Source organism: Zeus faber (assembly GCF_960531495.2).
Source record: "Zeus faber genome assembly, chromosome: 14".
In the NCBI taxonomy this organism is placed as follows: domain Eukaryota; kingdom Metazoa; phylum Chordata; class Actinopteri; order Zeiformes; family Zeidae; genus Zeus; species Zeus faber.
The window spans coordinates 14,469,195-14,496,226 of NC_137200.1; the positions used below are offsets into that span (position 1 = coordinate 14,469,195).

Genomic DNA, 27,032 nt, shown 5'->3' on the forward strand with positions numbered 1-27,032 from the left:
CCGCTCTCCAGTGCCCCCTGCAGGCTCCTCCACGGTCCAGGTCAGGTCGCGGCTCCGGGCTGTTCCCTTAGCTTATTTCACCACTGATGCTCCAATTTCGACCTGGTGTTTATAAAGTGTTAGGGGAGGGCCAATGCGGAGTATGATGGCTCTACATCATCGAGTCATGATTAAGCCCCGCCCAAAAAAAATCCGGACCACAAAAACGGTGAGAGAGAGTTTAACAGTCTATCTCCACAATTCATTACTACAGTGTTTAGTCTTTTCACATGTTTTCAGCAATGATCTTTTAACATATATAAAGTGTTTAGAAACTGAGCTCACTTTAGAGGGACTTTAAATTACTGACTTGTTATTGGGTGCCAGAGTAACTTATGAACAATATTGCTCTTCACAGGCGTTGCTAAATACAGGTGCTGCGAAGCAACGTGTGTTGGTTTGGAGAGAGGTTCCTATAAGATTGTAAAAAATAAATAAATAAATAGGAACACATCCTTAAACTTTAGCAGCAGAGATCTAAAAAGCTACAATGGAGCTTTGCCACATAGGATATGACAATACAATTTTGTCAAAGGATGAGTGATGAGCTCAGTTAGAGCAAACTGAACCACATCAACACACACACACACACACACACACACACACACACGCACAGACCTCTCACAGCCCATCCCCAGAAGCCAGGGCTGCCAACAGCCTGTCACCAGGCTTCGATTGTTGCTTAGGATGCTGTTTCCACGTGGAGGAGAAAGAGGGAGAGGGACCAAGAGGGAGGGAGGGAGAGAGGGAGAGGGGGAGAGGACCCTCCCCCTCCTACCTCCTCAATCCCTCTCAGCCGTCTTCTCTCTCTCTCTCTCTCTCTCTCTCTCTCTCTCTCTCTCTCTCTCTCTCTCTCTCTTTTACACACACACACTCACATACACATAAGCGTTCTCTCTCTCCCTCCCCCCTGCTCTATGGCTAAGAGCGAGAGAGACTCGCCTTGGCTACACAGACGCTCTCCCCTACGCAGGTCCGTCTTGCGCTGTCCCTCGGCGCCCTTCTCCTCCTCCTCTTTTGAGTGTTTGCGCGTGTGGACGGCGGCGATAAGGAGCCGACGGCCCAGATGGGCAGCAGCTAGAGCCTCTTGTGCTGCCACTGCGGAGCAGATAGCATTGTCCCTCACCTGTCGCTATGTTCGCCTCTATTTGGTATGCCAAGAAGCTAGGGAGACGACTCGTGCAGAACAGCCGGAGAGCCAAAATGCTGAAAGAGAAGGTAGGAGCCCCACTGCCCTTGTTCTCACCGCTTTACTGTACTTTGGGTTGCAATTACAGATGGGGGAGGACACGTTTATACAGACCTGTGATCAGAGAGATGGGTTTGTGAGACTGTTTTTGTTTGTTTGTTTGTTTTTTTTTCTTCTGAGCACATATGTGCTGAATGTTTGGCTACTGGTTATGATTGGCCAAAGAATTGCATATTGGGCTGAATTATTAAATATGTACGTAAAAATGTATTCCTTGACCTCTGGTTTTCAATGACACGTGTACACTACAGTCACAACACCATGCTGTTTCTACTGCACTCCTGTGAAAGTGAAGAACTACCGTTTTCAATAGCGGTATGGTCCCATTTCACGACAAAACTCGCCAAAGTGCAAGTTTGGTATTCCAGATGTGGGCTAAAAACACTATTATAAGACTGCATAGCGGGGTAGTCTGGAGCAATAGAAACTGGAAAAAAAAGCTAATAACTTATAACTCTAGTTGATGTACAGTATTGCTACGCTTCACATTCTTGCTCGTTTATGCAGAGCAAGTCTTGCATTGATCGTAGCATCCACATCCAGTGCACGCAGAATTGATGACCAACTTGAACGTTGCGGTCTCTGCTTCGTGTGTTTCTCTCGGGCTAAGAGACTTTAAATAGCTGCTACTACTTGTGTCACGCTGCCCGATCACGCAAGGCACAGTGATTTTCTTTTTTTCAGGAGCAGGCTAATTGGAACATGTTGCGTCTTGGCTCTAAATGAATATGACAAGGATGGATTATCTGCACACAACACAACTGTGTTCCATCAGTGTTTAGCGTTGCGTATTTGCTATTCAGCCCCATGTTTCCTGAAATGTGTCTTTGGCCTCAGCTACAAATTTTTTATTCTGGTGCATCACTAACACAAACTCATCCTTTGTTTTGATTTCATTTTCCATTTAAGGTCCTGTTTTCTAACATTCCAGCCATGTGTAGATGTTTGCGCCACTGAAATTACTTGTAGATTAATGGCATGCAGCTTGTGTTGTCCTGATAGAGGAGACAGGTTATTTTTTTAGTTTTTTTTTTTGATGCATCGTGCCATGGAAATTAGATGACTTTTCTCCGTTGTGTCCTTTCCGCCTCATTTGAGAGGGAAAATGAGAGTGGACGTGGAGCGTATCCCGTTCATTTTGACCCTGGCTCCCAGAATCAAAATATCACCCCAACTCCCATACTTAGGGGTAGCCAACTTTATTCAGGTGCAATATATGACCTTACCACTCACCAAACCTACATACCCCCTCTATCTGTGAGGTCCAACAGTATTGTATTGTAGTAATGTAACTCTGTGGTGGTGGTAGCATTATGTTTTGGAGATGATTTTCAGAATCGGGGACTGGCAATCTGGTCGGGATTGATGGGAAAATAAAAGATGAACAAGCTCGAGAGATCCTGGATTGAAAAAAAAATACAAAAACATGCTCCCCTCGACCAGAAAGCTAAAACTTGAAGTTGTATTTCAGCGGGACAGCAACCACAAACACACAGCCAGAGCAACGATAGGGTGGCTTATTAGAACGAAGAAAACTGATGTCCTTGAGTGGCCCAGTCAGAGTTCTGACCTCGACCCCATCGAGCGTCTGTGGCAAGACCTCAAACTTTCTGTCCACCGGCGCTCCCCAACCAGCCTGACACTTGACCTGGCACCAGCTTGAGCGCTTTTGAAAAGAAGAATGGGCAAATCTGGCTCCATCGCATCCTGCATATTTAATTTACTGAGGTTATCTGAAAATGCTGAAATAGCTGCGAGTGGTGGTTCAACCAAGTACTGAAAAAGGGAGATGAATAGTTAAGAATTGTTGACATTTCAGCTTTTGAATTTTTGTATCAGTACCATTTTTTAATGGTACTGATTACACTACTGTAATCATTTTCATTGTTATGGCTGCACTGGGAAAATGAGTGTGTGATTGACAAATCAGTCAGATTGATCAAAATATCCCAGGTTGTGACAATCATCATCATCAAAAAGGGATAGTACTTATTCAAGGCACAGTAAATCCAACTTTAAAAGTTGGCCAGAGAGTACATTTTCACATTCTGGGATAACGACTGTTTCTGCATAATAGTTTGTAGTCTCGCATAGCCATACCTATCTCCAGACTTGGTTTTAGCGCTGTGCCAGCGCTGGAGAAGGGTCTGGCTCAACCCATTGTCATTCTGGTATCGGGGGAAAGAAAATATGCTCTGTCTTGTTTGCATTTTTTAACCGATCACAATCGTCTGGGGCGGCGCTCAGCCCACGATGCAGCAACGGTGCCCTTACAAAAATAATAATAATAAAATAATGTCAGGTGTGAACTTGTTTCGGTGGAACCTTTGGACATGGGGAGGCGAGCCCTGGGATTAAAATGGCTAAATCCCTGCAATAAAGCCACATAAAACAGTAAAAGACATATGCCGACTATGTGATACGACTTTTACCAGTAAAAAAGATAAACGTGGAAACTGTAACAGGCAGATACAGTAGCAGAAGGGGAACAAATGCAGACTGAAATAGTCGCCTAATGGCAGGCTTTATACAAACAACCATCATCGTGAGTGTGAGTCAGACTATATAGTTGGTGTCTCTGTGTTTGCTTATGTTTGTGTCTATGTGTATGAAGTGTTTAATGGTAAAGGAAATGGAGACTTCTAATAAGAAGACTTTAGGTGTCTCGTGATACTGACAAATTCAAGCGTGCATTCACTCTCGCTTCTAAAAATATAGTTTTATTCGGATTGTTGTTTTCACAAGGTAATAATCAATAAACATACAACAAAATCATTCCGCCGAAGTTGTTTACAAACCTATAAACAAAACATGTTGTCTCACGCTCTCCCTGACAGTCGTCTCAGTGCAAGCCATTGAATTGTGCTTCAGTTACATATTCTGTGCCCTCCTGTAGTCTGTATGTACCAAGGCCACCTTTTCTTTGAACACAAAGCAATGTGCTGCCTAGCAACAAATATTTGTGTGTGTGGGTGGGTGGGTGGATGGGTAAGAAGGAGAGCTGAAGTAGGGCACTCGCAGATGGTGTTTAGGATTTGTACTGCAACCAGCAGAACTATACATCAAAACCTAATAAAGCACTCTTTATCTCCCTGGTTCCGTCATAAAGGAGGCTACCTAAAAGGGTCATACGCGCCGTGCCTCGGTTCGGACAAGGCAGTAGAGTAGTGTTCCCAACAAAACCCACTATTTCTTCACAGAAAAACGACACACCTGTTGTAGGTATAAAAAACATAAAGTAAGCAGGGGCCATCTGATTGTGTCATCTCCACAAACAAACTATGATTTAAATAATTATTTTCAGAGCTTCCACTGCCTGGAATACCTACCCATACAAAACAAGCCAAACGTGTACATTCTTTCAAAAAAGCACTGTTGTGGTCATTGTTGCCATTTCATTGTTTCCTACTACTTTGTTTACTAATACAATTCAAAGTATGACTTTTATATTAATCTTTTTCATACAGGAAGTCAGCCCATTTATTATTTACTCTACTTTTCTTAAGGTAACAATTTTGTTTCAGGTCTTTCATTATTCTTCTGCCACATTGTATTAAAATGTTTTTACTGTATAAGTATTTGTAGTTTGTTTATAATTTAAAAACCAGGAAAACTAGCGGTCACTATCTGGAAGTTACTGATGATCTGACTAAACAATTTGCCCTTTAGTTGGCCACTGTGTGTGTGTGTGTGTGTGTGTGTGTGTGTGTGTGTGTGTGTGTGTGTGTGTGTGTGTGTGTGTGTGTGTGTGTGTGTGTGTGTGTGTGTGTGTGTGTGTGTGTGTGTGTGTGTGTGTGTGTGTGTTGTAACGGGGATGCACTTCAGGGGTCCAATTAGCTGCTCATGAAGCACAGCATGTTGTCACACGCAAATTGGTCAAAGACATTAGGGCTATATTTCCAAAATACACAGAAGATAAGAGAATCATCTGAAATGCGATGAAACGCTTTGCTTTAACTTCTGTCTGATAATAAACAGACGATCCACACATCCACAGTATCTTGGGGAGCATTAATTTCCCGACCTTTCAACCTCCCTCGGGTGTGTACTCAGAAGTTGACGCTGGTTAATGGGCCCGTTTTTCTTTTGTCTAGACACACTAGGTGCCGTGCTGTAAGCTGACTGCAAATATTGTAAATGACGTATTAACTTGCATTCAGCACACTCCATTAGTAACCTTTTCACCTGTAGTCGGTGTGGTTTGGTTGCCCTCCCTTTTGCTTCACCCATTGCACAGTTCACCGCAAATCCTTATCACTATTTCCTGCCTAAAATCCCCTTATTATTCCCAGGGCCCTAGCAAACACATCAGAAAAGCAAAGGCCATTTGAGTTTTCTTTTTCATGACCCGGTTAATTCAAATGTTAATTTCAATTCAAAAGTGAAAAATGCAATCCCTCTATTCGTAGGGACACAATTTTATCCATTATCCGTGATGAAATTTTCATCTTCAAATTCAGGCCCGACACCTTGAAAATGCAAACGTAAACGAACATTTTGCATTCTAGTGGAAATGATGGAACTGTTCTGTCAGGAATTCTCTCAAGGCAAAAACAGGCTGGATGTAATGTAGCTGCATCTTCTAAGCGGCTGGCACCAGTAGAGGTAGAACAGGTGACCTGGCAATTATTTGGGTTGCTGTTTCAATCTGCCCTTGCTGGTTCGATGTTTTGAGCAAGGCATTTATCCCCTAACTGCGCCCAACTATGACACTCAAATGAGAGGCTTTCGTCATAGATACTATTTGCAAATTCGTCAGAAATGCTGCAGTTCAGGCATAGAAGGGGTTAAAATGACCCTTTCCAAGTATATGTCTTCTTTGAGCTGCTGAGTATACGTATTGTCTCCTACCAAACTGGCACAGACACATCATTGTTCAGTGTTTTAAAAGGGAATCTTAGAGGTCAGTTAGTGGCATTGATCCAGAGCCCTGCTCTTGAATCTCAAGCGCGACCTTTTTACTGAAACAGGGGGCATTACCAAAAGTAAGTCTCCACAAAGTAATCTTAACCATCGGCACCGAAGCCCAATTGGACGATGCTGCTGTATCTGCAAGTGATACACCACAATGTCTGTCCCGCTGTATCCCTTTCCTAGGCCAGGTTGTTTTTCTCAAACTCATTATTCACTTTAAATTAAACAGATGCCAGCTGGAGCGGAACAGGTCTGTGGAGTGTTTATTTTATAATCAAATTGGAAGTGATTATATTTTGAATTATAAGGTTTTCCACAATTGCTGCCACATCTGAATTTACCCATGTGTGGAAACATTCTAGAAGAGAGACATGTCGATTTTTAGGATTCTGGAGATGATTAATGAACGACACCTGCCAACATGGGTTCTATTCTAAATTCAACACGTTTGAGAATAAAGAAAATAAAAATAGAAGAATAATTGGCAGACCATATTAAATAATAACATATATCCTTTATCCAATAAGCGTAAGACCGTGGCTGTGTAAAGAGGCATATATGCTGTCCAATAGAGGTACGTATAATAGAAGTCGAAACCACAAACAGACAAAGCGGTGCTCACAAGTGGTCTGTGCATCGTTCGGATTAGAACCAGCACCTGTGAGGTAGGCTGTGAGTCACCAGTTCAACTGGTGAGAGGTGGTGAATCCTAAATGGCATCAAAAGGTTTTTTATTAGCCTGAATAATGGTGGCTATTTTTGTTCTTAAAAAAAAAAAAAAAAATCCTATTAGCCCCCTCGCGTAATGCCAGGATCAAATTTTATGAAAAGCTGTGTCCTAAGGATAAAATCTTCCCATTGGGGGTAGAAGAGGGGATTAATATTAATAGCCAAGTCAGGCCAAATTATGTGACTGAGTTATTTCGTTATTTGCTGTCGCCTAACAAAACTAGACTTTCTATAATGAGCTGCATATAATTAGAGCTATTAGAGGCCAGGCTCTGGGACCAATAACATCTCCCCTGGTGTTTTGATGCTGCAGTGCTTCCTCCGGGTCAAATGAAGTCATCTCATTAAAATAAGTTAATAACCCCCCCCCCCCCCCCCCCTTTACACTACTGTAGATTTCTTCCTAATCGTTTGTAGTTACGCTTGTGTTATCGCGAGTAGCCCGGGGTTTTGCCTAATCGCGAATCATTTTCATATTAGGCTTCATCGGGACTTGATAATAGATGGAAAAGCCACTCAAAAGCCTATAAACCTAAGGCTTTCAATCAACAGTTTTCTTTTTTCCCTATTTATGCAACTTCATATTCGACAGTCTAATCAATTGGTTCAGGGTGTTGAAATCTACTTCTTCTTCTTCTCAAACCAACCCCACTTATTCCCGGGTAAGGAAACGGCAGTGTGAACCTCACAACAAATGACTGTTCTCACTGTTTCTAATTGTCTTGAACAAATGTCCTAGTCCGCTTGGGCGCTGATGAGGTCATTGTGAGTTGAATTACAGGACCCCACCACCTCAGTCACTAAGCATTTTGTTTATTCGGAGAATGGAGGGGGGAAAAAACATGACTTGTCAGGTATGTGTTTGGTATGTGGTTTTATTAAATGAATTCAAAGAAACGGGAAGCGCGGTACAATTACTGCCAAACCCCAGAAACAAGCAAGACGGCGATGGAGGAGAATAATTCACTGTACCCTCTGGATTTGGACATTAGTATTCTGGGGTTACTGCGTATAAGCATAATCAATGTACGGTCGTCAAGCTGTCAGGTGGGGAAAAGCAAGCGCTGGAAGCAACTGTGACGCTCAAGGTGCACAAAACAATAGAAACCCAAGCATTACTCTATAATCAAAGCGTATGCAGGCCACCTCCTGCGGACGTCTGAGTTTGTCTTCACCCGAGGTGGAAAAAGAACTGACAATTTTTTTCTGGAGTAAATAAGTACTGCCGCATTTTCTTGAAAGTAGATAGTATGGAATTAGTTTCCAAAAGAAAATTCTTACTCAGTTGTTGTACCCAAGTACTGTATTGACAGTAGTTGTAACTGGTTACTTCCACCCTCTGCCGACTAATCACACTCTACCGGTTGAGTCGGACCAAGTGTGACAACACCTTGAAACTGACAGTCATGTAACGGTAGAACTACACCAGGCGCGTAGGCGCAGCGTACGGGCGCGACGCAGGCCATGGTTTTTCACCGGCTACACCGGCTCCGTGGTGAAGCGGGTCTGGATCAATCAGCAAATCCGACTGCAGCGCTAGTACTATGTCGGCTCATATAAAACGCATTTAAATTGTTTGCACTCTTTACAAAAACATTTCTTTGTAGTTTTATCTGGTGTTTCTATGGAAAAGGCTTGTGTAGCTGCAAGCAGATGGGAAAAAAAAAAAAAATAGACATGACCAGCGTAGCTCCAACGGTGGATCAACATGGATTCAATAGGAAGCGGCACTCTGCCCCGGAGCCCGTACTGTCCGCTGCACCGACCACACCTGGTGTAGTTCCACTGTAATGGCCGTGCTGAGAGCCTGTCCCCCCCCCCCCACGTGGTTCCGGGGTCGTGGAGGCGCCCCCCACCTGCCTCACAACTTCAAAAGGCAGCGGTGGAGGCCCGGGCCGCTCCAGAAACTCCAAATGGAGTCGCCCCCACAGCCGCGCTTCGCCCCGACGCAGCCTTATTTCACAGGGCTCCGCGAGGAACGGCACGACCCTGACAGCTGTTGAACGTCACACAGCAAACACACGCCCCTGCGAGAACACAGGAGCCGTTTAAGATAGTGGGGGGGGGGGGCGGCTGAAAATGTCTTTTTAAATTTGCTCTGGTTTTCCGCTCGCAGTGGTTGTGAGTGTTTGATGGCGTTGCAAAAATCCAATCTGTGTGCAGAAAATTGGAAACTCTCCCAGCCTCGATTTAAAAGGTTGCCCTTCGCTGTTATCCTGTTTTTGACTGTGGCAGAATTGTATTTGTGGCGGCCTTGATTTGTCCCGCTGCCGCGATGTTTCAATAACGAAGCTTCCGTAGGCAAATGAGTCACAGGACACAATTTGACATTGTTATCCTCACCTGAGCCGCCTTGAGAGGCACGCATTTGTTCCCTCAGACGGGCTCACGCGGTCGTTGCTGTGGATTGTGTCCTTGTCCCCCCCCCCCCCTCAAGTCTTTTGTTCGCGCTCCGCGTGTTCACAGCCCCTGCATGTGACGTGTGGAGTGCCCTGATCTTACCCCACCCTAAACGTTTAAAAATGAATTTTCTCACAGCTGAATCCCCAAAAAAGGCTGTAATTATTTCTTGGCATCCTGGGTTGTCCCTCAGGTCCCTTTTTTTTTTTTTTTTTTTTTTGAATGTCATATAATGAGATGGGACTGAGGAGGAGGGAAGGGAAGAAGAATTTGCAGATTGAAATGTGTGACAGACCATTGGAGTGTTTTTTTTCAATTTTCATTTCATATTTTGTCTATCATACCGACCCTCGTTGGCTAGTCTACACCTACCAACATACTTTATCATGAGAAATGCGTTGCAGCCTTATCTCCCGATGCAGCAACCTCCTAAAGTTTGTAGCAAAGACTACAGGTGAGCATCTTTTTGCTGTAGGATCCAAAGTGGACAATTCCAGAAGCACAGTTCCACGGACCAGAAGTTGGTCCTGCCGTATTTTTGCTCCATCCACGCACTGAACCATCAGATTTCACTGGATGTGCAGTATATGGAATGACATCTGATGGTTGTACTCCTGAATGGCGCCGATTAGCAGAAGTCAAAACTAGCCTCAACCCAGAGGAATCGGTTGGAAATCAGCATCGGTGGAGTGACAGTGAAACATGGCAGAATTTTTACTTTCTGAAGTTAGAAATGTTCCACCTCTGCTGATTAGAACATTTAGATGGTTGACCGAAACTACTGGGGAGGACTTTTACCTTCTGGATCTGGATTTTCCAACTCCGATTCAACTGACAACATTTTAAGTAGGGTACAGCCCTAGACTCAATATTATTTTTATTAGGTTTACTTGGGGAATTTGTTCCTTACTCTCTTCTCCTGACATTTTCTGTCACACACTCTCTCCTGATCCATTTGAACTGCATTCCCTATCTCACCCTCTTATCTCTCTCTCTATCGCTCTTTCTGTGTCGCTCTTTCCGGTCCCCTCCACTTTTTCTATTCTGCTTCCCATGGAGTCCAGGTGGGCTAATGGCCGTTTGCCATGTGGGATCTGACCCCCATGTGGATAATTGAAGTACACTCCAGTTGCATTAGCGTCAGAGTGAGCTTCCAGAGGACAAATGTTCAGCAATCAGTGAAGTACGCCACATAACAATACAACCAGGCCACACATTTTGTGTCGCACAACTCAATTGCCTGCTGCACGACAAAAACCTAACTCTTTGCGGTAGTGTGGCATGTCTGTAAACGCCCATCTGTCTTTTTCTTTTGTAAATACCTGCACCTCGTTATCGGTGTCAGGCCAGGCGAGGCTTATCCCCCCCCCCCCAAATAAAAAAAAAACTAGGCTCAGGCTGAGAGCAGCCACCCAAGCGGTGAGGACCCGGGGTCAGAGTTGTTCCCACATCTGCATACTCCACTACAGCCTGATGCACCAAAACTGAGGAGGATACACCAGCCAGAGGCCAGAGTGTTGGAGTGTGATAGTGCTAGAGAGAGAGAGAGGGAGAGAAGAGAGAAGAGAGCAGGGTCCTTGACAAAACCTCTGTCAAACTTCTAACAAAACTTTTTTTTGTCTCCCGTCTTTGTCCAATCTATTTTTTTCCGAAAGGAAAGTGCTAAAGCGACTAAAAAAAAAAGTCGACGCTGCTCCATAAGAATTCATACTGTAATTGGCCTTGAGTCTGTGTTTATTTGCTAATTGTATTCTATATTGCCAACATGATTTGCAGCCTCTGCTGCCCCGCTGTTTCCTGGTGTGCTCCATTGATCCGCCTCTAATCTAGTTTTGGCCTCCTGACAAAGTGGACTTCCCTCAGGCATTAATTATGCCTCCATGTGATTTACATCACTGGGCTCCAGCACTCTTCCCCTGCCTAATCCAATTGAATCCAGCTCTGTTTGCCCAGCTGCTGTGGCTTTCACCCAATCAGATATATTGAGTATGTGTCTCTAGTTTATTTATTTTTTTCACCCCCTCCCCTCGGCATTACTCCCCTCGTGCTCCGTGGTCCGTCTGCCCGAACAGCCACAGTCTCGACTTAAGAGTGCGGCCGCCCTACAGAAACAGGACGTCTGCTTGGTACCAAAGGGAAGCCCCCCGAGAGGAAGCCACTGGCGCTGGTGTGTCTCCGACGTGGATGCGCCACCCCCTCTGAGATCGCTCCAAGCCCCACAGAGTCGACAACTTCGCGGATGGAAGGCTCACTGTGGACCAGGTCCAACTTTAGTGTAGGCGGCAATCACAGCTGATCTCCAGTTTCGTTTACATCTGAAGCACCCCAGGGAAATCAGCTAACTTAACTTTTTGGGATTTCTGAAAGGAGGCAGAGGAGGATGATTTTTCCTTGACAGAAACGTGCGTGAAAAACGGTCTTTGTCAGATCTCTGGATAGGCACAGGTCTGTTTAAAGCATGAGCTCCGCTGGCAAGCGGAGGTGGGACAGCTTTGTCAACAGTTCCTCCTTAGGCTACAGCTTCCACGGGGGCAGTGTCCCCAATCTCCTGTCCCCACTGCGCTCCAAGAGTAATGGCAGCCACTTCCTCCAGAAGCGGCGGTCCATGGACATCCTGCGAGGCTGGGCCCCGGACCTTGGCAGCCTCAGCATGGGGCTCAATCTGAAGCCCCCGAAGTGGCCTTCGCTGGTCACCGTCTGCAGATGGAAGCGGAACCTGACGGAGAGGCTGCTGAAGAGGCACTGTGGTGAAGAGGAGAATCCGCGAGGCCAGACGGAGCCAGGGACTACCAGCTCGGCTCCAAATATGCCAAAGGTTGGATGGGGGGGGATATGTGTTACCACCTGAGGCTTTGGTGATCAAATGAGGGGGAGAATTTGAGCTTTGGCATGGTTAAACCAACGTTTAGCTGTGAGCCCCAACAAACACAACATTTCAATTCTATGGTTACTTGGTCAGTTCACCAAACCAAATTGCAGGGATTGAACACAGTGAAGTCAGTCGACTCTATTGAACAGCTGGCTGTTAATGCACTTCAGCCATTAGTGGTTGGTTGTTGACCATCATTATATTGGCTGCCAGCATGGCCCTTTGAGCTTTTTGGTCAATGTTGCCCTTGTTTCCATCAGGCACAGGAAAAACCCCTGTGAATATAACAACTATTAATATTAATTAGATAACAATTAGTAATATTGTGACGTTATAGTATATATTACAAATTATGTTTCTGGTCAATTAGTAGTTCCTTTGATTGACATAGCAGATTCAGGTCAGCTGTTACGTATTGCAACCACAACTGTTAGACTTATGTGCGATCTCGGGAGATAGTTTGATTTGACACTTTGGTGTCCTCAACTGCATCTGCAGAGAGAGGACAGAGTGTGTGCTGTGAGCTGTTTAAGAACTTATCTTGATATATCACTGCCATAGAACCCTTGAGTCCTCTCTGTTTTTTCAATGTGTACCTGTCACCGTACAGTACTCCTGTATTTGGACATGTCATGGCTATAGATAACTGGCATATATGAAGCCATTTCCAGTTAGGGCCCGCTTTTTAATAAGGGCCTGGAAACTGAGTCAGAGATCTCCTGGTAACCATGGCTTCCATCATCTTGGAAGTCCTGCATGGTGAATTGACTGAAAGAGAAGGGAATGAAAAGTATAGATGCTTTCAGGGACATTGTGCCTGTGTGTATGGTTGTACAACAGATTTCTTGACGAGATAAGATGTTCTTCTTTGGCAACAGCTTGCCAAAGCCTCCTGCACACACCGATACCAGCCATTGTCCACATCAGATGTGTGAATAAGATGTAGTCATAGTAAGAGGACCAGATGCTAGTGAAAAAAACAATCACTGACTCATTGCGGAGTCGATCAGCGATGTTCATGACGCTGTGATGTGAAGAAGGTAAAACCATGTGAGAGGTGGAGTAGAGAGGAGAAACGGAAAATGTAGCACGAGGGACCAACGTATCCGCCTGAATTGAATGCATTTTTAGTCTACTCTGATGCGTAGCCATGCCAATATACTGGTTTTGCCGGGGTTTTTAACAGTGGAGCAGAGCGAAGTAAAAAATAAATAAATAAAAAGGACGGCAACGTGCTGTTCGGATTTCAGAGTAATTTGTACTTTTAATCCATTTAGAACAGCCTCGATAGCAGCGTCTATCTTGTCGGTTGCCATGGTTGTTATTAGTCCTCCTTGGTTCCGGGCAGCGCACAGCTTGACAACAGCGTTAGTCCCCCCTTGGCGCTCAGTGGAGCGATCGTGTTTTCAACCGAGAAAACCGCTGTTTCATGTCATGTTGCCAGAGCAGCAGAATCAGTCACCTCGGTGGACTGGGCAGATTCAAAGGTCTGGACTCAGGCAAGCTAAAACAGTGAATGGAGAACCTTCCAGCTTACCTGTCTTTAACCTTTCATCGCTCATTAAGCAGTGGAGTTTGATCGTTTTCAAGCAAAGGTGATCCCGTTTTTTGTGGCCACCACGCCCTGTCTATTTATTGAATTTGGCTGTTTTGTTCATGCTTTCCGTTCCAGCTTGCATTAAGTATTTATTTTCATGCCCCCTTGGTTGGATATCATACACTATGACTTTGCTGTGTGTGTGTGTGTGTGTGTGTGTGTGTGTGCGCGCGCGCGCGTGCGTGCGTGTCACTCAGGACTGTTTAGCACAGACATGATTGTAAGCCACATCTGACAGCGATGTGCAGCTGACACAGTGGCCTCCATTACTCAAGTGTCTCGTTCACAATACTTCCATAATCATTTCCATAAGTAAAATGTACTACATTGTTTTATATTTTTGGTAAAAGTGAATAGATTCATTTATCTATTGTTTTAAAACAAATGACTGTAGATCGTATGGTTTGTTTAAGTGGTGAAGAATTGCCTCAAATACGTAATTTGTGCTTCTGGTTCAGACTGAAGTGGTCTAATTGAAATCTGAACCACATGAGCCACCTTGTGGATATTTAGAGAAATGACATGCACAGGACATTTCTCATTGCCATCTCTAGCGCCAGTTACCCCTGACCTGATCCTAAGTTTTTAGTTTTAATAACAATTATGTTTTTTTTTTTTTAAACATTCTGAACTGGCTGTAAATTATTGTATCTTTTTTTTTTTTTTGTTAGGTATTCCAGCAAAACTTCCTTCTTCCAATTTGCAGGCATTAAATATTTGATATAGCTGAGGATGCCAAACCTTTCAACTTCTCACCTGATCCCGTCACCCCGTATGAATTGTTCCATGAAGTTGGCCGCCCAACCATAGCCTGTAATTTGTCTCAGACAGTGGAAAGGGAGGTGACATGAGGATCGTGCAGGAAGCAGAGCAAGTCAACCTTCTTCTCGGGGAATTGTCCTCTCCTGTCCTCTCGAGAAGATTGTGTTCTCCAGCAACGAGAGCTGTTCAGTCAAGCGGCGCCGACGCAGTAAATGACCTGTCAAACTCTGATTGGCTCATCCCCGTGCCTGTGTGCGGGGGGTCGAACGCCGTCTGAGCGGAGAGCATTGCACAAAAGACACATGATAGGCACAGTATAAAAAGAGTATGAAAAGTAAAGGAGGAGTCATTGAATGTGAGTTAAGTAAGATGATTGGTGTAAAAAATAAATAAATAAATAAATAAATAAATAAATAAATAAATAAAGCGTCATGCACGCAACAAAATATTCCACATATGTCAAGTAACCATCGACACCATTGCTGCGGTGTGCGAAGTTGAAAGCAATCAGTGTGCTGAATGGTAGAAGTGGATAGAGGGTGCTAGGCAGTGGCCTCCACTGGCAGAGGTGGCCTGTGCGGATATTTAATTTAAAAAAAGGAAAATACATTTCTTATTTGCTTATCGTAAATAATTGGATATGGCCTTGGGGAGAAATCATTTAACAACTTTGCCAACACATTATTATCAAAGGACAATCAGTTGAGTTTGATCATTTTTTGTGTTCTAAATGGATCAATTACATTACGTTATCAATTAAACATGTTCAAAACGAAACGTATATAGAAACAAACAAACGGAATTCATCTTGTTTTATCAGTATCTAAGATTATATTAATCAACCAGATTATTATATATCATCTGGTTGTTGTTTTTTTTTTGGATCCACCGCTGCTGAATGTCTTGGATTTACCAGACTTTAGGCTTACTTTATATTCCTACCCATTGTTTGTTCCAGAATGTCTGAAGATACCAGTGCTCTTCAAATCCCTGCAGACCTCTAAAATCCTGACATCATCCGCAGAACCTATTTCATAATTTGGCTCTCTGACAAAGCACAGCCTTATCACACACTGGGAACTCAGGCATATTATTTGAAGCTCTAGAGAACTGCTACTGTATGAAACTGAGCCCATTTGGATGCAAGAAATATATGCACCACGGCGGCATTCCACTATTTTATGGCTATAGATTTATTTATTGTCCTTGTATGGATGCCTATTTTGGAAATTCACATTCACATTTAAAAAGCGTACATCATAACAAAGCATTTATATAGCATTGCCAATAAGCCTTAATGAGGCAGAACTGGAATATTGTACCCATACAGCATCCATCTCCATCCATCCCTCATATATCCCTCCATCCATCCATCCCTCCATCCATCCATCCATCCATCCATCCAGTACATCTTAATAACATTGAAAAACATGATGCTTGTTTTCTGGTCTCCAGCCCTTGGTATATTGAGGTTTATCAACAAAAAGGAAACTAAAATAACAACAATTAGGCTGTGCAAGATTATAGGGAAAGGTGTTTATGTGGTTTCCTGCTTCTTGGATAACAAAATCTATGAAAAGCCTGTTTAAGCTAGGTGTGTGTGTGTGTGTGTGTGTGTGTGTGTGTGTCTGTGTGTGTGTGTGTGTGTGGTGTGTGTTATCACGGACACCCATGACAGCCAAAGAAGACACTTTTGAAGTGTAGTCCAATGCTGTGCCATGGATTTATGCTTTGGATTTACACTTTACGATTAATTAATCTACTTCATCAATAAACAATTATTAATTTGGACCTGGAGGTAACTCTCTGCCGTATTTACTTTTCTAAATATTCAAAATCTTCTGGTGCTGAATGTTGATACTGCATCAGAGTGACTGTCAAACCCTGCCTGGTTTATCCCTCTAGGGTAAAACCTTGGGGAGCGATCCTCAGTCAATGTTGAAATTACCCACATGGGTGTGTGTTTGGGGGGAGGGTAGGGGAGGGTGGGGGAGGGTGGGGGAGGATGGGGGAGGGTGCGGGGGTATACTCTCCATGTCAAGAGGACTACAGAACTGACGGAGCAAAGCTGAAGGACAACGCCCCCTCCTCACCCTCATTGCTTCGTTGTGATCTCTTGCTCATACACATTCACACACACTCAAGCTGCCCACCGTGGCAGCCTCTCTCTCTCTCTCTCTCTCTGTCTCCCACGGCTGCATGGTGTTTAGTGCCTCTGCCTGGCCCCTGATGAAGTATTATTCTCCATCACTGACTGTCTTCTGACCGTGGGCTCCGCTAGAAGTGAAATGGACCAATGAGAATGCCCATCCACCCACCACACACACTTACACACACGCACGCACGCACACACACACACACACACACACACCCACGCACGGACTCATACCGGATCAACGCAGACACTCAGAAACATCACATAACAGACTGTAATTTCACAGCCGCGAGGGGGGAAAAAAAAAACAACATACATACGCAGGGTTTATTTTCTATTCCTGAAACTGTTTCTCACATTATTGCGAGGTGTGGTGCAACAGTCAAATTGATGCGCTCGCAACTCGTCAGCTGTGTGTGGCGCCCGCACGCGTGTACTGTAGATTTTTGTGTATTTCATAATCTGTTTGTCGTAACCCGGCGTCGAGAAGCGTCACTGGGGTTGTCGTTGCAAATGCTGCTATTCGCATCGATGTCTCTGGACTGAAGCTCTAGCCCACCCCACCTCAACCTTAACAACGGACCAGAGTGAGGGATCAAGGGATACGGTCCCTGATTGAGTTCGCAAGTTCCCTGCAGTAACCTTTCCCACCACCCACTGTGTGTGTGTGTGTGTGTGTGTGTGTGTGTGTGTGTGTGTGTGTGTGTGTGTGTGTGTGTGGTACTGGTTTGGGTTGCATTTCAGTTTGCCTCCACTGTGTTCACCAAATCATGCCTGCCGCATCTGGACTACTGTTGGTGCTGGTTGCGCCTTTTTGACTAGACTGGTGTACACATGCCTGAAAGATACAAAATAAAAACTCATCCTTGGATTTCCAGTCGGGGCTCCCGTCCCCTTCCATTCCCTTCAGAAGGGAGCATCAATTGCTTCTGCCTGGAGGTGCGGACGCTCTCAAGCGGCGATGCTAGTTGAGTCATTTATTGACACAGAACTGGCAAACAACAAACACAGACACACACACACACACACACACACACACACACACACACACACACACACACACACACACACACACACACACACACACAGAGCTAGCACAAAACAGACAACCCCCCTCTGTCTCTCTCTTTCTTTCTCTCTGTCTCTCTCTCGCTCCATCTCTCCTTCCATTTCCTGCTGTTTCTATCTGTCTCTCCCCATCCAGTCACTTTACTGCTCTCTACACACCCCTCCTCCTCCACTCCTACTCTCTCTCTCTCTCTCTTTCTCTCGCTCTCTTTGTCTGTCCTTCCCTCCCTCTTTATCATTTCATCGTTCTCCCACTGCCTGTGTGCACATTTACACACACATACACACACTCACATACATACTGGGCAGCAGAGCTGCTGCAGCCCATTGGCTCATTCACCATTCATTGCTGAAGGGACTCACACATGCAGCCAGGACAGCGTCTCTTGCTCAACTAGCGTACATGAAGACCTAACAGGAGAAAACTACTAGAGCGGCGGGAAGAAGGGAACCAAGAAAAAAGAAGGAGAAGAAGCAGCCAGAGAGGACAAGAAGAAGGGAAGGAAGCGGAGGGTTCTGGAAGCGGCATGACTGCCTACCTGAGCAAGCAGCAGAGTTGCTACGCCGGCCTGGACGCCGGGAGAGGATGCGGGGACGAGCCGTGTCCCTATGGCTGGACGCACCGCCACCACCATCCACACCAGCACCAACAGTCCCAGCGGTACCAGCACGGCGCCGGCGTCCCCGGCGGGGCCACTCTGCCCCGGAAGTGGGGCCGGACGGGGCGCCACGACTGGCACCCCGAGAGACACCCGGCATGCAGGAGCCCCCCTGGGCGGCTGGCGGCCGTTCGCACCAAGGGCGGCAGCTGCGACCTGTGGCCCTCCGAGTGCGACTGCCTCCCCAGCTGGCAGGAGCCCTACCAGGTAAAGCAGAAACTCAGGACCCGCGCTGATAAACTAAGAGAGGCAATGGGCGTTAGTTTGAACAGGGGCATAGTGAGTCTGCGTTTGGATGTGTTGTTTAGGCATTAGGGTGTTGTTAAAGATCGGACACGCTGCATTTCACAAGCAGTTGCGTTATCTATCTTTTTTTTAAATTTTTTATTTTTACGCTCTTCCCTGCTTGTGTGACGCCCCTTTGACCCGTCGAAAAAGAATGACTCAGCAAGGAAGAAAATGTGGATTTTGTCTTGTCGCTGAGCGACCGTAACTCCAAAATAAAAGCTAAATGCAGGTGGAAAGATTGCGGGATCATTTCAGAATCTAAAGAGGTTTTCATCAGACTCTGACCTTTTCTTTATATTCCGAAGTTTTCATGCACAATTTTAAGTCATTGTTGATGTATTTCCTCGCTCTGCTAGACAGCGACTCCCATTAGATGGAATAGGGGCAGTGAACCAGTGTAGTGTCTGTGGCTGATTTACTCTGCCCCACTCTCACAAGGGCTAAAAATTGCAAGACTATCACCTGCCGCCTGTGATGATGTGCCAGTGTAAGAACTTAATAAATAGATGCGTGCATGTGTTAGATGAGCTATTTGAAAACAAAATGCGTGACATAGTATGTTATCTCGGTGGATCTGCGTATAAGTGTTTGTGTATGTGCACGTGTGTCTGTGCTGATGGATGGTGTTGTCTGGGTCTGACCATCCACCTGGTTTCCTACCTAATTAGTAATTCCGCTTAACCAGCGTCAAGGTGGTGGACATTATCTCTCTGTTTTCTCTAAATATATCAACATAAAAAAAGCCTTGCAGAGTACTTCAATTTCTTATATCGATGTCAACTATAAATGTGCAGTCTAAGCCCTTCAGTGACTCTTCGGCTGGAGTTTGTGTACGTGGAAATCAAGACAAATCATCCTCACCATTTTGAAGCTCCCCGATATCTCCCAGGATGACCACATCACTATCATCTTAATTAATATCCTTTGTTCCAGAAGCTATAACCTGTGCAAGTATTTGCCAAAGTGACCGATGTGTTAATATCATAGCTGCCGTGAACAACCGGTGTGAAATTGCCTTTTTTTTTTTTTTTTTTTGGTTATTCATGTGTCATAATTAGGCACCCACAGCAAGTGCTAACATTTAGAAACGCGTGTATGTGGGTTTAATTCCTCTGAAGCGCAGGGTTTGTGCAACCAAAGCACGAGCGAAATTGCCTTGGGCAGAGCCAGCAGGAGTTAATGGGGGACCATCCATCATCCATAGAATGGGGAGAGGAGCAACATGAGGGAGATTACGGAGGAATAAGCAGTCAGCTTTACCTGCTCCAGCACTGGCCTTTGAAATATGGGGTACAGTAACGTAAACCATGGCTCGGAAAAGAGGGACAAACTACAGTAAAAGGAGAAAATAGAAGTACTAAATAAATAAATACATATATAAATACAGTACATACATCCTGATAAAACATACTTATATACTAAAGTGTTGCACCTACCTAAATTAAGCTACAGTAGCAGTCTCCTGGCCCGTTAGGCTTCTCTGTCGGCCCCTACAGGAGTTTTGAACTTACCTATACAAACCTTTGTATCGCAGTTTGTCTTGTTGACTATTTTTACTCAGTCTTTCGGTGAAATATTGATGGGCTTCATCTCACAAGCCACTACACATATACTGTAGTGGTTCCCCTGAATTATTGAGCAAAAAAAGACAGGTCCGGTCCTCTGGCAGATAACAAACAGCAGGACTATAACTGCGTAGCGTATTCGATATATGCACACTTTGCTTCTGCCCCTTGTCATCGGTTTGCACCTGGAGACTGCATTCGCTGAATGTGCATAATGTCTTTTCCTCTGGCCTGGTTAGCTACAGCAACTTAATGTCACAACGTCCCCGCAACGGGCTTCATCTGAAGAGGAGCGTTAGTATGTTCATGAAGCATTAAGCATGAAGCATGAAGCTTCGCCACTACCCTCACAGTGTTCAGATACCGAGGTACATACCAAACCCTCTGTGGGTGTTTTTTTATTTGTATTTTTTTTAAGCCATGTACGGTGGTGTCACGCGTCACATCACAGGGCAACGAGACGTCTGTAAACGAACAGCCATTTTTTTATTTCAGCCCCCTTTTTAAAATGTCTTTCTCTTTTTGGGGTTGTTTTTCTTATTCTGTCTGTGATAAAATAAGCAATGCAATAAGGCCCTCAAATTATTTGAGAATGACAGTGATCTATTCCAGCATTGCCGGAAGCGTTACTTAACGTGCTTTTTCCAGGCAGTCGATCACGTGCCAGGCAGTGTCAAAGTGAAAAGATGAACGAGAACAGAAATGAGCCTAAGTGCAGTTGAGCATGTCATTAATGTGCTTATCTGGGTGCCTATTACTTCTCGAGGCATCACACTATCTGTGTGTGTGTGTGTGTGTGTGTGTGTGTGTGTGTGTATGCATGCGCGCGCGGCACGCATCATCCTTAGCAGGAGTCATATTAATGGAAGCTCTCACTTTGCAGCCATAGCATATATGATATGCTTGTTTTTTTTCTAGGTCACTCTCCTTGTTTATTTCATTGTGTTCCTGCCACGGGACACGGAGAATGGCTGTGTGAGCTTTAATTCGGTAGTTTGCATTACACGGTGGCTTCCCTCCACAGCTTCGGTTGAGTTTACCTTCTTTAACAGTGTGCTGTCGACCCTCACGCTCATCGACAGACAACAGATGAGGAAAGAGGCATTTCTCCACAATTACCCGCACCGCTGAAACTGCCATTATATCGTTCTTTCAAGAGAACTGTGTACTGTTCATGTGCTGGGCTTTCTTTTTTTTTTTTTTGTTTTTGTCTTTATCTGTACCCCCCCCCTCTCTAAGAATGGCCCGGAATCCATTCATATGATTAGCAGCCTATGCATCTCAATCCCCATCGTTATTCTGCTCACAAACATCATTTTTTCCCTTCAATCATTCACTGGCTCTCACTTTCCAGAGGCGTTGCTGAATGGTAATCCATCTCTTTCCTGAGTCTGCCACGCCCTCTGTATGTACAATGCAAAATATATCTTTTTTGTGAGTAGCGGAAAATATATTAACGACGACCTATTATGCTCCTTTTTACACAAGTTAATATACAGTAGGTCTCTGAGCTCCCCAAAACATGTTTTTGAAAATGTTGCCGTAAATACCACTCAGATTATGCATTCGAGCCGTTCTAAACATGCCCCTGAATCCTGACGCTCTGTTTCAGTGGGAGGAGCCACCGCCTTGTCTTATTTCACAGAATATTTTTTTGCATTTTGTATAATAGGTCCCCTTTAATGACTATATACAGTAATACATTTGAAAGGCTGTTATTTCAAAGTTGTTAATAGCAGACAATGTTCATTTCAGACAATGTTTTCATTTACTTGTACAACATTTTCCAGATATGCAGTGCCTGAAAAAAATTGCTGACTAATTGCCTACTGTGCACTTTGAATAACTGAAACAGGCCACGTGTGAAAATGGCGAGTAATTGATTTGTCACCCAAATAGCATTTATTATTTGACCCCAAAATATGTGATGATTTCAGACACTCAACCTTTTCGCAATTTGCACTGAATTATTTCAAATCTGCGTTGACTCTCTCTCTCAAGGCAGCCGAAAGCGAAGGCTTCTCCTCGTCTTGTTCTCACTCTCGCGGCACGTTTGTTGCACTGTTCGAGTACTGTAAACTATCACGGTGCTGAGCAAAGGCCTATGCTCTGGTCATGTGGTCCCTTTACACACAAAAGTCTCAAGTATAAGAAGAGGAGGGGCTTGATCACGGTAACTGGGTTATAATTGGTGTCGGGGAAAACGGAGACACACCAGTGACGGGAACAAAACTGGACAGGCTGAGTCACTCTTTCTGATGTCCTCTGCCGTCGCTGCACTGACCACCAATCAACCCCTCCCCCTGGTCTCTGCAGCCCATCCAGAACACCGCAGTCAGAACAGCGCTCAACTCAAAACTTCAGCGTTCTTCACTGGCTCCCCATCCCTGTTCACGGTGACTTAGAGGCTGGTACTTGCCTACAGCGCAAATTGCTCCTCCGTGTTGACAATCAGCGGTGACGTTTAAAACTCCACCTTTGGTAACGCTTTTCCAAGCGTTACCATCACTACTAGGACTCTTCTCAAAACTCTTCCCATCCAGGCACGGCAATAAACGGAACAAGCTTCCTGCCACAGAATGGTGGAATCGGTACCCAATCTTTTGCAGGAGACTGATCCCTTTCGGATGCGCTTGTATTCCTTTTCACTTTGGATTCACGGGTGCAATAAAGCGGTAAAATACTAAACAGACACGCATGTGTGCGAGGAAACCCCTTCTTGCTGCGATCAGTTATAGCACCACATACAGAAGCTGCGTATGGCCTAGAAATTATATAGTTGGCATTCATAAAAGTGCAACATACTTCAATTACTCAAGAGCTCTCCTCCCTAGTTCACAACATGATGTATCCATTGATATGCATTACATTCTTTTTAATGGTAATTATTCATGGGGAGATGATTAGCCCCTTTCTTTTATTATTGCCCTTGATTACTGAGTTCTATTCATCTTACAAGGGGTGAAATCAAAGCCCCTTTTTCAAAAGGGATCCCAACATGCATCCTTGAGCAACATCTTTTTGAAGTGAATCTCGTACACTGAGGTAGTTGTTTAGCGCTACCTTTAGTCGCTCCACTCGTGCATGCAGTGAATTTTTATTTTTATTTTTTTTGTGCCCGAAAAACACAAAGTCCCTCTCGTGGGACTCCTCTATTTATCCGTCTGTTCACTTTCTGGGGGCCATCACAGTTAACGCGTTTTGCGTGGATTGAGTCACACTTGGCTTAATTTCATACATGGGTGGCACAAATTTATTCCAGCAAAGTAATGTCGGCCGAGCATCAAAATGCTGCTGCCTAACATTGAATACCCAGTTGACAAGGCGAGAGACAAAACTGTAAGAGTTGGCAAAATGTCTGAACCAAATTTTTTATAATGATGATGATAATAATAATAATAGTATAGTACACACACACAACCCATCCCCATGCGCATGGGGGTAGGTTGTGTGTGTGCTTCGGGGCAGCTTCGGGGCTCCAGGTTCATCTTGTGTATTTGGGGACAAGATTGTGTATTTTGGGGGCGTGCGTGGCTGTTGCTCTGTGCACTCTTGGCTTCTCTGCCAGTTCGGGGTTCTCCTGTGGCTGTGGTGCTTTGGGCTGTGGATGTTCTTGCTGCCGTGTGGTGTTGGTGCGGCTGCGGGGCTTGTGGGTGGCTGCGGAGCCTTTCTGATGTGCCGAGTCACTATGATTAGTTTCTGACCTCATACACCAGCACTAATTGGGAAACAATCCTGCCCACACGCAGGTGAACACATCACACACACACACACACACACACACGTGCGCTCGCACTGACAGCATCTGTCTCACACACTCCCTTGAACACCCTCCTGACTGCGTCCGTCTCTTTTCTTCTCCTTCATTGCTATAGTTGTTACAGGGATAGGCCACGTGCCGTAATAAACGTGGCGCTAATGTAAATGTAATGTAACGTAATGTTTTGTCAAATACATGTCAAACATGTCTTGTGGTAATGATCCCCCTCTTGGAAAACCAATGATTATTGGTTGTTTAGTTGATCAAAACGGTTTAACTTTTTTTCCCAATTTAACTTACCCTGAGAGCTACCTTGTCACACCCACACAGCCTGTACCTCCTTGTTTCGTATTGAGGTGCGTAAATATATTTTGTGCAGGAGTTTGTCACAGGAGCCGCTTTACATAAAATCTGACCCTCCCCCTGATTCAATATCACCACTCTCACTCCTGCCACAAGGTAAAAAAAAACTCAGGTGATGTTTGTAGGGGTCGTAGGGGGGTTGTAATGGGACCATCCAGCAAAATGGAGGGCTGTTAAATTGCTGATGATGCATAGTAAAGTCGCTGCATGATCCAGAAGCTGCCCCCACCACCACCACCACCACCACCACCAAACCCTCCCCATCCTTACATGGAAAGTAGGACAGTGGTGGGCTTGGGCATCTCTCTCTACCCCCACACTGATGCTCCTGTCACTGCTTCCACTAGTCCCAACCTGTGTCTCTCTCTCGCTCTCTCTCTCTCTGTCTCTGTCTCTCGCTCTCTATCTTACAGGCCAGCCCCGCCCCAATCATAGTCAACACGGACACGCTGGAGTCGGTACCTTACGTGAGTCTATGTATTTTTAATCTTTTTCTATCAAAGGCATCTCACACTTGTTTCCAGAGATGACAAATGCCCTGTTGGGCTGAAGCATGAAAGAGAAGGAAACCACCTCCCTTGTGCTTAAATGGGATGGGTGGCATTTAAGGAAAAGTAAGCCCAGGAAAATAGGATTTATTTATATTTTTTTTGACTCAGTGCATCTATGTAAAAACAAATGAGGTCGCTGTGTTGAATTATTGATAGTTGTCATGAATAAAAGACCAGCACGAGAGTTTCTGAAGATACTTTTCTCGGTAGCACTTTGCACAGTTTCACATCAAAACAACTAAATGGTGCAGTGGTGCATTGAGAGAAAGAGGAGGGAAAAAAAGCTGAAAATAACTTGGAAATAAAGGGTTCGGTGCTAAGTGGTCACTTATTAACGTACAGTAGTGTAACACTTAACGTGCCGGCTTACAACTGGGTGAGAGGCAGAACTCACCTTCCACATGCGGACCACCGTTTGGTGCAGGTGAAATACATAGTTATTGCTGGGTCGCTTGACTGACGACTACTATCAAGTCACCCTTATGTGAGTCAAGGGACAAAATGACTTCACTGCAAAATAAATACGTCAAGAACAAAAAAAAATAAGAAAAATACTTTAATCGAGGATATTCATCTGCCATCAGATGAGAAAATTGAACTTGGTACATTTTCTTAAAATAAGAAAAAAATCTTATCATAGAGATTATTTAGTATTTTATATAAGATATCGGTTTAAAATCCACAGAATCCACAAAAATATTTGTGTCTAAATCAGGAAAGATGTCTCAAGATTTCCATTTTCAGAATGGAACGTGTCAAGAGTCTGCTGTTACCTTTTAAAAAACGGCCATTCAATTTATCAGAAAAAATAATTATTTAATAGATGAAAAAATATTTTATGGCCTGTTCAGGCATTTTTCCTCTATGCTTTTTACCTCATTTGCTTAACTACAGGATGGTTTTTAAAGATCTTGCTAATGTTGTCTTCTCTGTGACACTGTGTGTGGTATTGTACCCGTACAAGCCCAAATGGTGATGTCATTTCTGATGCGCGTTTAAACAACTTTTCCCCCCATGGGATCCGGCTACTGTAGATGGCGCCGTGTCATCTGCCTGCGTGTGCTATTCCTGTGTGAATGCATAAGTACGAGGAGGTGCCTGTTGCTAATTAATCATCTCAGCCAGACACAGGAAAAGGCTCTCAACTCCCACTTGAAATTCTGTCGAAGATGGCATCCATGGTTTAGAAAAAGCTCACGTTAATAGAGCATATACAAAGTGTCTGCGCCCTGATTGTATCCTATTTCTCATCAGAGAGGAGAGGAAAACATATGTCTGCAAAAATAAGCAGTTGGGGCAGCAGTAAAATGTTAAGGCGTATGGAGTATCGGGAAATAGAAAGGAATAATCAAAACCCAGTCTTCAAATATAATTTCGCAGTCTGGTCTTCATAGTGTTTTCAGCCGTAACCCACTAATACCATCTTCTCCGTTTTTCTTCAGGTCAACGGGACGGAAATTGAATATGAGTTTGAAGAGATCACGCTAGAGCGGGTGAGTAGCGCAGATCAAAATGTGGATATTTGATGTTTATCTCCTGCACAACTTCAGCGTGCACGGCGAGAATTGATCTCAGCCCCACTGTTGGGGGAAAAAAAAAAAAAAGCAGGGCCTCCAGACGCCTTCCCAAGTAGGTTAAAAGCTTTCGAGAAACTTATCTTCTAAACGTCTAGAAGAGTCCTCCCTTGCATTCTCTTTCACGTAGCCCGTGTTTTGTCCTATGTGGGCTCAATCTAGATCACAATTCCTTAACCTTCCTTTAAGATTGGAGAAAAGGGTGGATTTCGGTATGATATTGTCAAACTACTTAGTGGCAATAAACATGTTTTACTGATTTACTGAATGTCTTTAATTTATATAATTCATGCAAAATAAATTAGAGAGAAATCAATCAGGAGATAAAACTGTCATTTCACCCACTGATGAAGCATTGCTTCCAACCATTGTTGGCTTGATGTATTTATTTCAGCCATTTTCCTAGTTATTGTGTAAGCTTTCGTTGTAGACTTAAAGGCACGACTGCTTTAAAACCCAGCTGCCCAATTAAACCAGTAGGCTCAAACGA

At 44.4% G+C, this 27,032-nt stretch overlaps 1 protein-coding gene across 4 annotated transcripts in view; it reads left to right on the top strand.

Moving 5' to 3' along the window:
* dlg2 (discs, large homolog 2) overlaps positions 1-27,032 on the top strand; it is a gene marked incomplete at both ends in the record, with an annotated part of 158,453 nt that overhangs the window by 88,087 nt on the left and 43,334 nt on the right. For 3 of the 4 annotated variants that reach the window (XM_080013293.1, XM_080013294.1, XM_080013295.1), the window contains 2 exons: positions 24,831-24,884; positions 26,411-26,461. In XM_080013293.1, coding sequence (XP_079869419.1) covers positions 24,831-24,884; positions 26,411-26,461 — 105 coding nt within the window. Of the gene's footprint in view, positions 1-1,173; positions 1,258-24,830; positions 24,885-26,410; positions 26,462-27,032 lie in introns of those variants that run through there. The other variant, XM_080013296.1, reaches the window with a different exon arrangement.